The following is a 15,422-nucleotide window of genomic DNA, read 5'->3' as shown; positions in this document are numbered from 1 at the left end:
TTTATTCTGGTCAGGGTGAAAAGCCTCTGAGGCAGCATTTTACTCAAGTAATCTATTTACTGTTTAAATTGCTCCTGGAACCTGGCACCCTTTAGCCTTCACAAGTGCATCATTATTAGGTGTGCAAAGTCATCTAGTGGGCCGCATTGGACCCTTTGTTGGACCGGTTCTGGCCCACAGGCCGTATGTTTGACACCCCTGATATATACAGTCTATGAGCTGACATCACAATAGAACAGAATTTAAACTATTGTTCCCATTTAAGAAATGTGGTTCACAAAAACATTGGACCAAAATCCAAAATTTTGTCTTATATGTAAAGTATAGACCATCATTATTCATTTAATTCCCATAAATTCATTGATTTATTATTCATCTTGTTAGTGACGCAGGTTGTGGTAAGAACATTTGATTTAAAGGTCCAGTGTGTAGGATTTAGGGGGATATACTAAATGGAATATAATATAATATATATATTTTATTTAGTGTATAATCACATGAAAATAAGAATTGTTGTGTTTTCGTAACCTTAGAATGAGCCATTTATATCTACATAGGAAGCAGGTCCTTCTATGGAAATCGCCATGTTGCACCGCCATGTCTCTACAATAGCCTAGAACGGACAAACTAAACCAGCTCTAGATAGGGCTATTTTCATTCTTATGTGTTTGCATTTTCACGATTTTACATAGTTTTAGTATTTTTGGATCAGCCACAGTATTTAGCAGCCTGTCCATGACGAGCAGTGTCGGAACAGCACTGATTTTTTTAGGGTGATACTAATTTATTCAGTGTATTTACTGGTTTTAAACACCTGGTCCATTTATTTGGAGAGAAAGAGACCTCTGTGGGATATCTGGCTCCCAGTATGTCCCTAAATCCCACTAAATCTTGCACACTGTTCCTTTAAGGGCAAAGTTCATTGAGTCACATTAACTTATTACAAACACAGTTTCATTGGAGAAAATGACTTGTTGAATTCTTGATACTTTTTTATTAGGAAAGACATAAACACAAATAAAAAGATAATAATTTTTCTTTAGCAAATCTACATTTAAATGTAGCCTAGTTAGTGACTTTGTGCAGTTTAATGACATTACTACATTAGACTGTATCAGCTGCAGCTTTGAAAATATCTCCAGTTGGTCAGATGTGCTAGTGTTGCTAATATTTAGAGAATGTCAGTGAGCATTTAGCCTTATGAAAATCATGTAACGCAAACCAGCTTGGCCACTTGAACAGCCAGTGATACCTTCAGAGGACCCAATCAGTGAAGTCACTGCAGTCCCAGGTGGCAGGCCCTGTTTTACAAGGCGCAGTTCTCGCCTCCACCCTCAGCACAGAAAGTCATGCGCCGAGGGAATTCACACTACATTTCCACAGGAATGGACTGTCTTGTCTAAATCATTTCTCAGCTTTCTTGCGGCGGTGGTGGATTTTCCTTAAATGGCATTTTATAAGCAAGACAGCCAGGAGGACGCACGAGAGTGCCCGGTGTGCTATGAGTGTCTGTCGGGCATAGAGAGGACCCTGAGCTGTGGACATGTATTCTGCCACGACTGTCTGGTCAAAACGCTGGTCAGCATCAACAGCGATGGGGACAGTATCAGAGACACTATTGTTTGCCCCATCTGTCGACATCTTACATTCATCAAGAAGCAAAAGGAATCGCTGGTATCCCTCGCGGCGGACAAGGATTCAGGTGAAGGGCAGACCCTGGAGGTGCCTCTGCCTCCGCCGCTGAGACAGCTCCAGAGCGCACGGCGCGCCTCCACGGACAGTTCGCCGAGAGAAGTTAATTGGGTTGCTCGCTGCTTTAGGGGGATGTCTGAACGAATCCGTCGACAGAGGTTGATCAGCCCCAGCAATAACGCATCTCAGATCTTTATCATAAGCGCTCAGGGGCGACCCATGGCTGAAGACGATGCGCTCAGTGTTGTGATGACTGTGGTTCAACCTCAGCGCAGGCGAAGGCGCAGAATTTGCACGACTGCACGATGCCTGCTCGTTTTGCTGTCAGCATTTACCATACTGGCACTGGTGGCTGCAACTTTACCCTGGATTTTATTGGCATAGACTTGTGTGTGATGTGGATTTCTGGATTATGAAGTGCCAAGTTGAACTGACATTTATAGGAAACATTTTCTCATCCATAGAATGAAGTGTGTGAAGCAGTGTAGTTGTTTTAATATCTAAATAATCTGATGCATTCCACTAAATAATCAAAATGAAAATGTAATACAGTTACTCAGTATGTTACATTGAAGTTTATTTTGCAGCATGGTTTTAAAATGTGATGGAGCATTGTCATTTCCTTCCCTAAGCTTAGGGGGAGTTTACAGGCATACCCATGTCCTTTGTGTGCATTACCAAGCAACAGTCAGAGTAAAGTTTAAAGCCTTGACAGCAAAGTCTTTTGTTTTGCATTCTGGTCTGTGACCTGTTCTACCTGTTTCATGAGAAGCAAACATGCAGGAAATGTAGCAATTCCAAAGTACACCTAAAAGTTTGTAAAATCCCAACAAGCTTGGACATCTTGAAATTGTATTTTCAACAAATAAGGGGGAATGGAAGCAAAAAAAAAGCAATAAAGACCATTTAACCCTACTTAATCCCACTGTTGTTAACCCAGCTCAAGTCATTGCTGTGTTACCCTGTTGTTGGATACACTGTTTCCAAGCAGCATCAAAAATGTAAACTGCAGAGCTACATCTGTCTCACCTTCAGGATCATTTTGTGTCTGCATATGTGCTAAAAATAATGATAAAGACCCTTTTGACACAGTCAGGGTGTCACATTAACAGACTTTCTCTCCTTCTTACATCACAAGGAAAGATGTCAGACATTTTGAAAAAAAACCTAACAATTTCCATCTTAAATATGAATTTTACATGTGCTGGTTAAGTGGGAAAATGTTTAATATGCAGATTGGAGAAAGTTTAGTGTTTAATTAGACCCCTCAGTAACATTCTTCACAGCATGTGACTGCCTCCTTCTGTAACGTGTATAAAGACGGTGTAAACAGAGACACCTGTAAAACTTTCAGTGAGAAATAATTGATGCGCCCGTGAGTCTGAAGGAGATAGACTTGCAGTTGGGGATGAGCTGTGCCTGGCTGATTGCTGTAAGGAGATACACTGCTGGACTTGCTGGAGTGTGGCGTTGGATTACCACTCTCTCTCTTGAAAGAATCCAGATTGAGATGGAGCAGAAAAACATGGCCTCACTGTGGCAGCCATGAGAAAACCTGAAAAATAAGATAATATGGGAACTGATTCATAGAGAGAAGACTAATGCTAATTGCTCTTGAACAAAGAATCCACAGCAAATAAAAAAGACTTGTTGTTAGAATGAACATTATCAGTATCATCATCATCCTGACAAATGTGTACACTCCTAGTTTCCTCCTGTGGCAATCCCTCAGCCATCCTGCTGGGCCAGTCCTACAGGTTACACACTTGGAGAGGTCTCTGTTTTTCAGCCATACCTGGTTTCTCAGAGAGTGGGAGGAGGACAATAATGATTAATTTCTTTGATGAATCAGACTTTCTTAATGATATTCCTGTTGGTGGTTTGTACGTCAGTAAATGGACCCAAATTAAAGGAATACGTCACGCCCCTGAATAACTATTTGTGTATCAGTTACTGACCTTGTGTCATTGTGTTCTCTCGCATGCCTCTGGTGAAGTAAGAATCCAAAAATGGAGAAAATTTGCGATGAATCACAGTGATATGCGACTGTGTTTAACAACAGTCAGATCATATCAAACCAGCCAGACTCCATTGACAAAACCAGCAATTTTACCTCATTGAATGCAGGAGCAGCTGGTCTAACTCTGCCTCTATCAGTAGTTTGTTTGTGTAATTGTGGGATTTTGGTGAATCTGAACTACACTTTTGAAACACCAAATTCACACAATTAATCAAACTAACTGACTGATCGAAGCAGTGGTAAACCAGCACCTCCTGTGCTATGCAAGGTAAAATTACTGTTTTTGTGAGTGAAGTCTGGCTTTGAGGAGAGCATCTAGTTTAAAGCTACAGTTGGTGACCTTTTTTGAAATCAACTTCCTGTCATATTTCTCAAACTGTCACTTTATTCTAAAGAAGTGCATGAGACAGATAGTCTGTGAAAAAAACCATGCCCTCCTCTAGGCTACTGGCTCGAGGAGGGCTCTAACCGATCAGAGCCGCTGCCAATCAGGTCAATTGCTCGGTGAACTGCGGTCAAACTGTCATATATCTCTCCCTCATATCCCTCTGCCTACCCTTTTACCTTGTAGCACTTCTTATGGCTTTACTGCATGTAAACAGAAACAACCAATCAGAGCTGAGGAGTCTCCGACACCTCTGTGAATCACTGCTTGTGAAACGCTGTCAAGCTAGGCAGCGCTGGTTAGATATGAATCAAGATTCAGTCACTGCTTTGCTTATTTCTCACTTCAACTGTTTTCAGAAACATATTTTAGTGTACTGTTTAGCTGCAAAATGAGAAAGTTGGTCCAGCTTGTGGGTGGTGCTAGTACTCCATCTAACTGTATCCAAACTTTCTCATTGCACAGCTAAACAGTACTTGATTCATATTTGTTCAGTGCTGACTAGTTTGACTGACAGCTTTGTCAGAGAGTCTTGGCTCTGAGGAAATGTTACAGGGCAATAGAATAGGAAGAGGAGTATGATTCTTTCACAGATTGTCTGTTTCATTTAGTGCTGTGTGAATCTAGTGAAAGTTCCCTGTCAGAAGAGCCCAGTCTCTTAATGTTTGGATTTGTCATTCTTCCCGGAGGCATGTGAGAAAAAGTTTTCTTCACAAATTTTAAACTAAAATTGTGTGAGTAATTGATTTACAAATGATCACTTTGTGGGTGAAGTATTGCTTTGGTGTAAAAATCATCAATTTCAAGGCAAAGAAATAGGTGAAAATGTACAAATTTTCCCAACTGTCACAGCCCTAAGGGTGAGAAAATTGCTCAAAGAACCAGGTGCTACATTTGCAGGATTTGCAGGATTAACCATTAGATGGTGGTGGAAGAAGTACTCAGATCATTTCCTGAAGAAAAAGTACTCCTTTACAAGTAATAAGTCAGCAATATGTATTTAGCATCAAAGTGAGAGTACTTGTTTGGCCAGAAAATTTCTCTGCAAAAGCACTGATTACAGTGCTTGAGTAAATTCCACACCACCACTTGATAAATGTAGTGGATTAAAAGTACAATATTCATAGTGAAGAGGAGAAGAACAGGCAGAAGACAGAAATAACCTAAGTATAATAAGTAAAAACACTAAAATAAAACCCACGTGAACCAGGTGAGATTATTAAAAATGTAGAGTTTAATATATATATTTATTTCTGACATTCTGATAAGGATTGCAGGTAGGCTTCACAGTACACACTGTGTTCCACTTGATATGCTAAGCAGAGGAGGGAGGGGTGGGCATGGTGGGCTTGACAAGCGGCAGGTTTTTTTTGTTTGTACACTAGTAGTGAAAGCAGAAGGAGGCAGTACATCCACAGGCAACATCCACTCCTCTACCGTATTGCTCAAAACCCCATGAAGGACCAATCATTGTGATCCACATTCTCTAGAGTCCATCTCTACATTTTACCCCTCTTACAATCCCTAAAAAGACAGTGATTGACACAAAACGTGGATTATCAAAAGACTATCTAAGCGCATGCATGACACTTTTTCAGATTTACCTTTTTTTTTTCATTTAAAATCCCCCCCACAAAATGTAAACAAATTGAGCTTTGCTTTAGACCGACATACTTGGTGGCGAGGTGACTTAGGAAATGTAGGTCTATCGTAGTTAAAACGCTTGATAAAACTATGTAACAGTGTACCATTTGGTGCAAAAGGTGTTTCCTTTGAATGAATATCCCCTTGAAAATCACTGTGAAGTTACTGGCGTAAAATCAGATATGTGATGAAGTTATGACTTGTGTTTCGGGGGAGGGTACAGATGTTTTTCTTTTCTTTTCAGCAGCATAGTAATCACACCTAGAATGAATATGAATGCATGCTTTTAGGGGGCTGTAAGTTCCACTTATGATGCACGAAAGCATTACAGTAATACTGCCCTGTACTGGTAATAATACATGCCAACAGGCCCTAATTAACCTTCATCCAAACACAAGTGCTTATTTGCCTGTTAGTTATTACAAAATCAGGTAGCCTACCGTTTGGAATCTGAGTGAGTCACATTCAATCTGCACACAGAGAGAGAGAAACCCCTGCCTCCTCGTATAAACGTATGGATCCAGCACAGAAAATAAAACCTCTAGTACACATTAATTATGCCTATAGTTCCAAAAATAACAACCAGTGTGAGGGCACTTGCAATTGTTGTCATATAATCACCACAACTATCAATATAATTATCAACATCACCAAAATCTTCATAAACAGAGTCCATTGAGAACACACACTGAGGCATACCATAGATCACTTTTGGAGAAAGGTTAATCTAGAATTCATTTAGTCAGTAAGTAAACTCACACATAAAACAAACTTAAAAAGAAAGTAATTGCTTAGCAATAAAATTAATGGCTTGTTTTCTGTGGGTTTGGGGAGGGTGACTTTGACCACTGTTTTTGGACTGAGGTGGATCAGTAAACACTGTAATTGCACTTTAATCGACAAAATTATAGTCCTAAGACATTTTATATGGAATTAAAAAAGTGACACTGCAGCATCTGTTATCTGATGAACTGGAAACACCTCTGATTAATTGTCTGCGGTAAGAATAACAACAAAGGGCACGGTCATTTTCGACTTCAGAGGTGATACAGCAGGTGTGCCAAATTTGACTGCTTTTCTAATTGAATGAGCACATATTTTTAGTTGGCCCAATAATATAGGCTTAGGACTACATTTATCCTCATTATGAATTCATTAAATGGTCCAGGCGGGCTACAAGTAATCTAATCATTTACACAGGAATCTATTAAATAACTGATTTAAAAGGAGAAGAAGAGAAGATAGGGCATCGGTGTGCAACTCATTAGTGCTCGGGCATGTTTGAAGTCAAAGCTCAGGAGACAGAATTAGAAAAACCACAATTGATTTCAAGCAGAAATCTGCGTTTCTGCTGCAGCATCATCGTTAACCTGGTGTTACAGTGACACATTATGAATCTACAGTAAACCTGTTCATTGTGTGCAGGGACAAAAATAACGGCAATGTTTTTTTTTAATCATTACATTTTCTACACATGATAAATATCAGCACATATATTATTATTATATATATTCAAGATATGCATTTTACATATACTTTTCCTCTCAGATTTTATATACATCAATTTATGTACAGTCTTTGTATTTACACTAGGGGTCAAAGGTCACTGAACCTGAAGCACTTGAAACAAGGTTAAGAGAGAGAATCATACGAACCTAAAGGCAGTGTAGTCATCCATCCATTATCATCAAACCGTTAACAGCACACGGGCGGTCTAAATTTACTCTCCAAGGACAACAACAACAACAGAAACACTCACACGAAATAAAACACTGCCACTCTGAGGCCCTTGATCCAAAGCAATTCGTTCATATTGGCTTGTCATGCAAACACGTTGTGGTGCTTTCGTCGAGAGAACAAAACAAAGTAATTTACAGTAACATTCTTCTCCTACTGTGCTGGTATAAAGTGAGTTAAAGTGAGCTTACCTTTATGAAGGTAAATGCCAGATAAAGAACTACAGTTGTAATATGTGTTAGAAGAAGGGGAAGTAAAGACTGGGTGTGACGATTAAGAAGTAAACTGCATTAAATGGTTCATCCCGCATGCAAAAACCTGTCTCTACGGCTCAGCATGTTTCCTAATGTGCACAAAGCTTGAATACCCTGTGAGTAATACACCAAGACTACTCTCTGTCTCTCTGTTTCACCCTGAGGATGGGCTTTGCTCCTAACCATGTCAGGCTCTGAGTTTCCCTTACCAAAAAAGTTGTACAACTTGTGAATATCATATTGCAATTTGATTGCATGTTCTAATAAGGCAAAAAAAAGAAATCGAAAAACTCACAGAAATACAGACCACTGCATCAAACAACAAAGATGAACAAAGCAAAGCAAATAAAAACAAACAATAAAAAAATCTTTTAATGCAATACTCATCTATATTCCAGTCTTTCCTCCTAAAGGCAACTGTTCCTTCACTATGGCATTTTGGTGGTTTTTTTTTTTCTTCTTTGTTTTTTTTATAGTCACATTTATGTACTAGCGAGCAATTGTAAGAGATGAGTTTCTTTGCAGCCTGTAGCAGATGTGTTCGAGTTCTGGTTTCAGGTGGGCATTGGTGAGGCCAATTGGTGTTTCCGTCAGGCCTTGGTGGCGACAGTTAAGAGTATGTATCAGCCACAGGGGTGCTGGTAAGCTGTGATGCCTTAGGGTCATAGGTCATAGAGTGGTGCTCTGTGGCTCCTCCTCAGGCACAGCATCCCCCTCTGGAGAGTCTGTCACTGCCACGGACCTCCTGCAAGGGGCACCGCTGAACTCATCGATGAGGCTGTCCAGATTGACATTGATGGAGGGGATTTCATAATTGAAGATATCTAATGGTGAGCATGGTGGGAGAGGTGAGTGTGATGAGCAGAATGGCGAAAAATGGTGATGATGAGCAAGAGGAGGAGGAGAAGAGGGCATGTGGTGATGGTAATGAGGTGTAAAAAACGGAAGAGAGCAGAAATAATATTAATCTTTTTGAGTCTGAACTCATGGTAAGTGGCATAATGATGTCTGTCCTGATTGAAGTAATCAGTAGATTACATGTGCTTCACATTCTACACAGGGATGTTTTCCAGTGTGTTATGCTAGTCACACCTGAACAAGTGTGGTATGTTCACAGCTTTTTTTTTGTGTCTTTTGAGACAACAACAACAGATATTTTGTCAGGTAAAATACAATAACAGGTCAATATGACTGCACAATGACACATTACTGTACACGTTTACAACAATGGCCGAGTAAACCAACACAGAGGCAACAAGATGTGTGTGGAACTCTGTGGAAAAATGGCACCAAGACACCAAGTGGGCTTGAAGTAACAATGGAAATCTCATGAGGACCGTATACACTATTTGCTCTAAATATATTCTAATGTGCTGCTGCATTTACTGAACGCAGCACGTCCAAGCAGAGACTGATGACTACTCCTGTGTAGGAATGAGATGGAGTGTGGCAGTGTAGTAAAAAGGGAGCAGAGGTTATAAAAAGCGATGAACCTGCCAAAGGAGGGATGGGGGTTACCTGTGGCCCCCCGATACCGGTGGCAGGTGCGTTAGAGGGGGATGTCTGCTGGCATAGGGCTGGGAATGGGGAACGAAAGGAAGGGGGCTTTAAGATGGACCTTTGTAAGCGACGGCGTCTGCAATGTGAGCGCAGTGTGGTGCACTCTGGGAAGTCCTTAAGCCATGCATGATCGGTTGAACTACAAAACCATGCAGCGAGTCAATAACCTGCTCAGAGGAAGTCGGGAAAATGTTTTGATTGAGAGCTACAGGTAGGTATATTTGAGGCAGGCTGCAGGAGACCCCAGAGGCAGCCACAGCACGAGGCCAGGCAGTGAGATGGAGCGCATGGGGCGGGGACGGTCTGGCTTACCCTAAAAGTCCCCCTCACACTTAGCCCACACTGAATCCCTGGCCTCACACAGCTGCAAGGTACACAATAGTAGCAGGGGGAACAAGAGAATGATAAATATAGCAAAGTGACAGAATGATTGGTATATAATGACAGAACACCTCATCATCAGAACATCATACTGCAGATATACTGTGGGGTTTGTCTGGCTAGGTTTCCACGCCCTGCTACGCAATAAGAGAGACTGGACTGGTGCGTAAGCCTCTGACCTACCTCTGCCGAGTGAGGGTCTGGGTAACACAGATAAACAGAGAGCACATGATGAATCTAATGGCAACTTCCATACAAGCAGGACGAGCTATGCTTCTCTGATGTTTCCACACATTACCCAGAAACATCATCACATAACACAAGCAATGAATACATAGGTCAAGAGGATTTGCTCACTACAGTAGCACAAAAACGCTATTATTTACATCATTCTCAGGCAGCTGTGTCTAAAAGGCAACTTTTATTCATTCAGACATTCGTTTGGGAACAGTCAATCAAGGGGGAAGGTTTCGTTTATATCTACAGTGACAAGTCCTACAGAGTCCTACACTCGTCCACCGTCTCCGTTGGACAATGCCACAGCGAGTCTGAGAGAGGGCCGCTGCAGCCCCACCTGTGGTGGCGGAGGGGGTGTTGTTGCCAAGGGCTGATGTTTACCTGTAGACATGCTCTCCCCGGGAGACAGTCCATCCAGGAGGCCCTGCTCCAGGGGCTGGGGAACTGGGGCCATGGCTGGGCCAGTGAACCCCGGGGGGGCTGTGGGCGGCTGAGGAGGGGGCAGACTGGGTCTCTGCCTGGGCTTAGGGGCGGGCCGCGACTTGGTGAGCGTTCCGGTCAGGGATGGTGGGGACGAAAGCGAGTGGGGCGCCCCTAATGGGGTCTGCCCAGGGGAGGATGGGGGCACTTGCCCTGGAGGGCAGGCCAGTCCATAAGGGGAAGGGGTGCTAGGAGGTGTGGGTGACAGGCTGACCGGTGACGGCTGACCTGTGGACTGATCGGACATCCCGCAAGACTGGCTGTAAGGAACCTTGGGAGGCACAGGGGCCAGCTTCTTGGAACCTGGAAACACACAACACAGACACATTAGTCTCCTGTCAGAAATGAAAATACATATACACAGTGTAAGCTCAGACTGAGAGAGGTGCTAACCTTTGCGCAGGGTGTGTGGACTGTGCTCTGTGGAGTGGGGGGACTGGCTACTGCTCTGAGGACTACAGCTGGGGGGGACTGTTGGACCTGCCACCTGGATGGCTTTGTGCCCAATTACAGGGGAGAGCTCTTTACTCTTCAATGAACTGAAAGAGACAGGAAGACATTAGTGTGTGAACAGCATCAGACTCAGTATGTTTGTGAACAGGTTAAGTGTTTGAACTGTCAGCATACCTCATGTACATTACCCCAACAGCCATTACCACCACCACCACCACCACCATCATCATCATCATCATCAGCATCACTTATGAGTATTTCACTGTGTTTAAGTACAGTGTTACCGACATTAGTAAGCTCTGCGAGTTAGACAATAATGTCAAGCAAGGCTTCATCAAGGTAAACAACTATCTAGCGACCAGACAGTGTCACATCTTTTTAGACACCTCTTACTTGAGAGTTTTAGACACAAATGGTGCACATAAAGGGGGATTTATACTTGTGCGGCAGACCCTACACATGTGGCCTACAGCATTGTGAGCATTTATACTTCTGCGATGGTGTGCCTGCATCACTCTGCATTTACACCCCAAAAACACTAGTCGGCGGCGGGAATTCCGTGAAGTGCTGTTAAGTTTAGTTGATTCAAAACACACCCAAAACACACTTTAAACGTGTACACAAGTACACATATTGGCTTCACTATAACTCGCAGCATTCACAGACAAACACTTGTCTTTATCTGGACACATTTTCCCCACAAATACAACATGCTAATGTTTTTAGCACAAGCCTATGGCATTTTACATTGTATAAATTAGCCTAGCAGCTAGCAGACTTTTCCTCTACTCATATGAAGCCAGGGACAACAGCAACATTTAACAAAGGTTACAAAATTCGGCTCCAGTACAACTCACAAGGTTCACCGACAAAAAAATTGTCTTATACTAAACAAGTTTTCCAAACAAATGTAACATGCTAAAGTTATTAGCACAAGCCTATGGCATTTTACATTGCATAAATTAGCCTAGCGACAAGCGGAGATTTCCTCTGCTCATATGAAGCCAGGATAAATCCAGAAGTATAATTCCCTGAAGTATAAATTACAAACAAGACTTAAAATGATATTTTAGTGGAGGCTTTATTGTCTTCACAATTTATTGTTTCTTAACTGTGAAATAAAAGTGAATAAAAGCTTTGTTTCCACTGAGGGAAATGGTTCAGTTTACAAAAATAGACAGGAGGTCTGCGTCGCTGTGATGTGTAATTACATCTCTGGGGAGGTGCACGTCAGGCTATGGCGTAGGGTATGGCGTACAGCAACGCAGAGCTTATGCCATAGGTACGACGTCGATTCAATGCAGAAGTATAAATCCCACATAAGTCCATAACTACAACTTCATCAAAGATGATGGAGCATCTGCTGTTTTTGGTTGATGAAAATGCCATTGACCAATCTTTTTTTCTTTTTTTTTACTAAAATAAAGACAATCACAAATCTGCTGTCTGACAAACCTGATCAGTATTTCACCTCTATTATTATACCCAGATGCATATAATGATAATATGTTAATTTTATCAACAACAATACATTTACATTTTAATAGAATAAAAAGCAGGTTAAAAAAAACAACTTGTTTTTCAGACAACCTGTTCTCACAGAAATACGTGACATGGACACAAGGTGTTAACAACGCATTACATGGTAGTGGGCACAAAATGTGTGGTAACACAAACAACAACAGTCACTGCAAAGACAATGAGCATTTTTTTGTCCTGGTGGACACACAAATTAGGTATGGGCAGGAAGGGTGGTCCATCGGTCAAACAAATATGGGCTTTCAACAAGGAGACTGCTGTTTGTGTCCCACGTAAAACCAAAAGTCGATGAAAGTCTTTTAAAGCTGCCATCTCTTGAGTTTAACACATCTCGTGCCCACCATCACGTAGCGGCTTGTTAAGAGGTCATGTCCATTTCACCTGTTTCTGTGAGACTATAGTTTCAGAGCACTGTAAACTGGATAGATTTGTCATGTCAGCTGTGTTGTATTCTGGGTTAGAAAAAAAATCTAAAAGAGAAAATGTCTTTCCTCTGTAAATACTACAGCTTATGATCTTAACAAATGATAATGTGAAATTCAACTTCAACCCGGCTAGGAACTTTTCAATCTCAGGATGGATTTCTGACAAAAAACCCTACTTAGCTCAAATAATTCTTTCCAGCATTAGTGACCAGAAGGTGTACATATTGTATTCAGCATCACATAGAAAGATTGAGCATCCTTGGGCAGAAACTCCTCAGTTAACTTAAGTATTTATTTCTTTATGACAGTACAGACAGCAGTGAAGATGCACAGGAAACAGAGGAGAGATGCTGCATGTAACAAGATATGACCTACTAATCTAAATCTGCACTGTAAGCATAGATGGAAACAATAGGGCACACTTAATCAAGGATCCACCTTATTAATCTTTGCTCGTCTTCATTTATCAGCAGGTGTACTAGTGGACATGTATATTTGATTCATTTGATATAATCCTATTTTGACTCACCATATTCTCCTATCACTGTAAGATGTAGGTATATCTGTAATTAATGTCTGAAATGAGGATGTACTCTGTAATATAGACTAGTATAGTATGAACTCACACCCACAGAGAGCACCAGTACTGCAGTAGAGTGGTCACATTTTGGATTATATGACATCTAATTAACTACAATCTCCTGCAGTCCCTTTGAGCTGTCTTTTCCCAATAATAATCCATCTGAATGGGAAGCTACTAGATCACAAGATGGAGCGTTATCAAGCGAGCCTGTTCTTATCGCTGACAAAGATTTGCTGTAATGATTCACACTGTCCTGTGTGGTTGTAACACCACAGACATATGAGTCAGGAAACTGCCACAGCCACTCTATACAAACTCAGCACTTTGGGTCTAGCTGGGTGAAGAAATTCTATACTGCAGCTTATAGTACCAGGACATAATTGCAAATGCTACATTACTAATCTTAAAAATCTTTACTTCCTTCCAAACTTGATGCTTTCCTTCAGCTGGTTAGTAAACAAATGCTGCAAACTGTAGAATAAATACATTCATATGCTATTTGATAGCCATATGCAGCATTGTCCATGTATTTATCATCTACTCAATACCAGCATGAAACCGAGCGCTATATAAGCCAGTAACATCCTTTGTTGCTAGGCAACCCCCATGAGAGGCATCCCTGGACAACCTGAATGTTACAGAATCTGAGGTATGTAATTTGGAGGGGGAGGAAAAAAAAAAAAAAGCAAAAAGAAAATATGAGCCAGCGAGCTAGAGGAGAGGAGATATACAGATGCCAGTCTGTGATGCATCTATAGTGGCCATGGGTGTGTTGTATTTACCTAGTCAGCCTGGGGGGTCCTCTCTCTCGGGCACATGGACAGGCAGCCCACGGCGGGGGCGGGGGCGCGGACGAAGGGAGGCTAGGGGGGTTGCCAAGGGACTGGTCGTGGCGGGTTAGTACCAAGGGGGTTTTGATGTAGAGTGGTGANGGGGTAAGGGGGGGGTGGCCGGTCCTCCCCTGGGGGTGGGTGGGCATGAGAGGTGTCCGGCCGATTTGGCGACACGTTGTCTGAGCTGTAGATATTAAGAGAATAGACAGCACAAAAGAAACAGCTCTAGTGATTGAACAGGGAGACGCATTGGAGCGATATAGGATAAGCTGTTTTGATGATTGGGGTGTTAGTGTGTTAGTTGGTCCGTAGCCAAAAACAGAAGAAAAAAATAAAGAAAAAATTTGCATTTTAGGGTTGGCGGTGGGCACCAAGCTCAGCACACAGTCAGCTTAGTGCAAATACAAAGACAAGCACAAAGAAACAGCAAAAGAAAAGAATGTTTTATTGCCAAAGGAAAAGAATACAGTGTCTGTGATCACCTTGTGTCTGCACACTGCATGGAGCTGTGAGGATCTGTCTCTGGAGCCAAAGTGCTGGTCTGCAGCTTACAATATTATCAAGCTGAGCTGATGACTGAATATCTCCTCTCTGCTGCATATATGGAAACCCTATCTACCCTCATCCTACATTATATGACTTGTTTGCATTGCAGGTCCTGCAGTCAGCCCAGGGCAGTGTGAAACAGACACAAAACCCTTTCATTGGCTGAAAGAGCCACAGGAGAGGAGGGGAAAGCCAGCCAAGCCAGAAGCCATATTATCTCTTGTCTGCCACACAGGCAGAGCCAGCGACCATGAGGTGAGTATTCATGTGTTTATCATAGGATAATCATACCAAAAGATGGTGAAATCAGTCTGAGTGTCAACAGAAAAGGAAATAAGTCACGAAAGCTGAGGAAGCCAAGCCACAACAATGGGAAATTGGAAATATTAGCATGCTCGCAAAGGACTTGCAGATTGAAGCTTAGTGCCATGTACAGAAACAAAACTTCCAAACAGTATTTGGACTAAAACCCTTCAGAGTTAGAGTCAAAAATGTCATTATCCTTTGGAAATTTTACCCACAATGACATCAACCTGACAAACCACGGGGAGAACTGAGGAAATGTGAAACTGAGAAACCATAATTAACAGGATGTGACATGAACGTGTTCGGACAGATACAAAAGAACATAGAGGAGTTGCAAATGAACGGGA

At 41.9% G+C, this 15,422-nt stretch overlaps 2 protein-coding genes across 4 annotated transcripts in view; one reads left to right on the top strand and one right to left on the bottom strand.

The window, feature by feature from the left end:
• The first annotated feature begins 1,215 nt into the window (after positions 1–1,215).
• On the top strand, positions 1,216–3,614 carry LOC126405371 (RING finger protein 222). Its single transcript, XM_050069082.1, has one exon. It carries the CDS (start codon positions 1,447–1,449, stop codon positions 2,074–2,076), a length of 630 nt encoding a protein of 209 aa, XP_049925039.1. The 5' UTR covers positions 1,216–1,446; the 3' UTR covers positions 2,077–3,614.
• Positions 3,615–5,330: 1,716 nt separating this feature from the next.
• arhgap44a (Rho GTPase activating protein 44a) overlaps positions 5,331–15,422 on the bottom strand; it is a 36,886-nt gene continuing 26,794 nt past the window's right edge. For 2 of the 3 annotated variants that reach the window (XM_050070057.1, XM_050070058.1), the window contains 3 exons: positions 10,784–10,929; positions 10,292–10,693; positions 5,331–8,556 (listed from right to left, as the gene is read on the bottom strand). In XM_050070057.1, coding sequence (XP_049926014.1) covers positions 8,402–8,556; positions 10,292–10,693; positions 10,784–10,929 — 703 coding nt within the window. In that variant the 3' untranslated portion in view covers positions 5,331–8,401. The remainder of the gene's footprint in view (positions 8,557–10,291; positions 10,694–10,783; positions 10,930–15,422) is intronic. The other variant, XM_050070059.1, reaches the window with a different exon arrangement.

This window comes from Epinephelus moara, chromosome 18, assembly GCF_006386435.1.
Source record: "Epinephelus moara isolate mb chromosome 18, YSFRI_EMoa_1.0, whole genome shotgun sequence".
Taxonomy (NCBI): Eukaryota; Metazoa; Chordata; class Actinopteri; order Perciformes; family Serranidae; genus Epinephelus; species Epinephelus moara.
The sequence above is the reverse complement of the archived record's forward strand: the minus strand, read 5'-3'. Positions and strand labels throughout refer to the sequence as shown.

What these genes read in the sequence shown, in the direction of transcription:
- LOC126405371 (XM_050069082.1), top strand. Translation starts at nt 1,447, where the DNA reads ATGGCATTTTATAAGCAAGACAGCCAGGAGGACGCACGAGAGTGCCCG.